The sequence below is a fragment of the Octopus bimaculoides genome, chromosome 23 (genome assembly GCF_001194135.2).
Source record: "Octopus bimaculoides isolate UCB-OBI-ISO-001 chromosome 23, ASM119413v2, whole genome shotgun sequence".
In the NCBI taxonomy this organism is placed as follows: Eukaryota; Metazoa; Mollusca; class Cephalopoda; order Octopoda; family Octopodidae; genus Octopus; species Octopus bimaculoides.
Window position 1 is genome coordinate 12003518 of NC_069003.1, and position 835 is coordinate 12004352.

The 835-nt window shown below is 37.1% G+C and overlaps 1 protein-coding gene across 1 annotated transcript in view; it reads left to right on the forward strand.

The window, feature by feature from the left end:
• The window catches only part of LOC106883600 (uncharacterized), a 39936-nt gene that overhangs the window by 29973 nt on the left and 9128 nt on the right, over nt 1–835 (forward strand). The window contains exon 9 of the mRNA XM_014934685.2: nt 457–546. Coding sequence (XP_014790171.1) covers nt 457–546 — 90 coding nt within the window. The remainder of the gene's footprint in view (nt 1–456; nt 547–835) is intronic.

The following is an 835-nucleotide window of genomic DNA, read 5'->3' on the forward strand; positions in this document are numbered from 1 at the left end:
GCCTATAGTAGAAAGGATTATCATTATTATTATTATTATTATTATTATTATTATTATTATTATTATTATTATTATTGTTGTTGTTGTTGTTGTTGTTGTTGCTGGCCTTGTGCCAAAAATTTGAAACTATTGTTGTTGTCATTTACCCAACCCCAACCTTGGATCTTCAAACCTGACAGAGCCAACACATGATCAGAAAGGTATTCCATCCTGTCATGACCATCCTGACATTTTAGGGGAGGGGGAATGGGGGGAGGGCTATCTTTCGAATGGCATTATCAAATGTTTTCTTTCCTTTTTTATTAAGAGAATATGAGAGAATATGATGTGATTTGAAGGTGATTTGGCTGCTGTTTCTAATGAGCTGAGCAACCATAATGATTTGTGTAATGTTTTTTTTTTGTTTGTTTTTTTTCATATTGATTTTTTTCTTCTTTTTTCTTTTAAATATTTCAGAGAGTTGCTCGAGGAATTAATTGTGATGTATGGACGGCTACTGGTGATGTTTCGGGCGAAAATTCTATATGGAGATATTATTTTGCTTCGGTAATTAAGCGGTTTATTGAGTTGTTTCTTTGTTTGTTTTTCTTTTTATTATGTTCATCATGATCGTTAGCGCCACCACCACCATCATCATCATCACCACCACCATCATCACCACAACCAGTATCACCATTATCAATACCACTGCCACCACTACCACCACCATCACCACCACAACCACCACCACCACCACCACCATCATCATCATTGTTGTCACTACCACCAACACCACTATAACTACTACTGCAGCAGCCTCCGCCTAATCCATCACCACCACCACCACCATTATCAC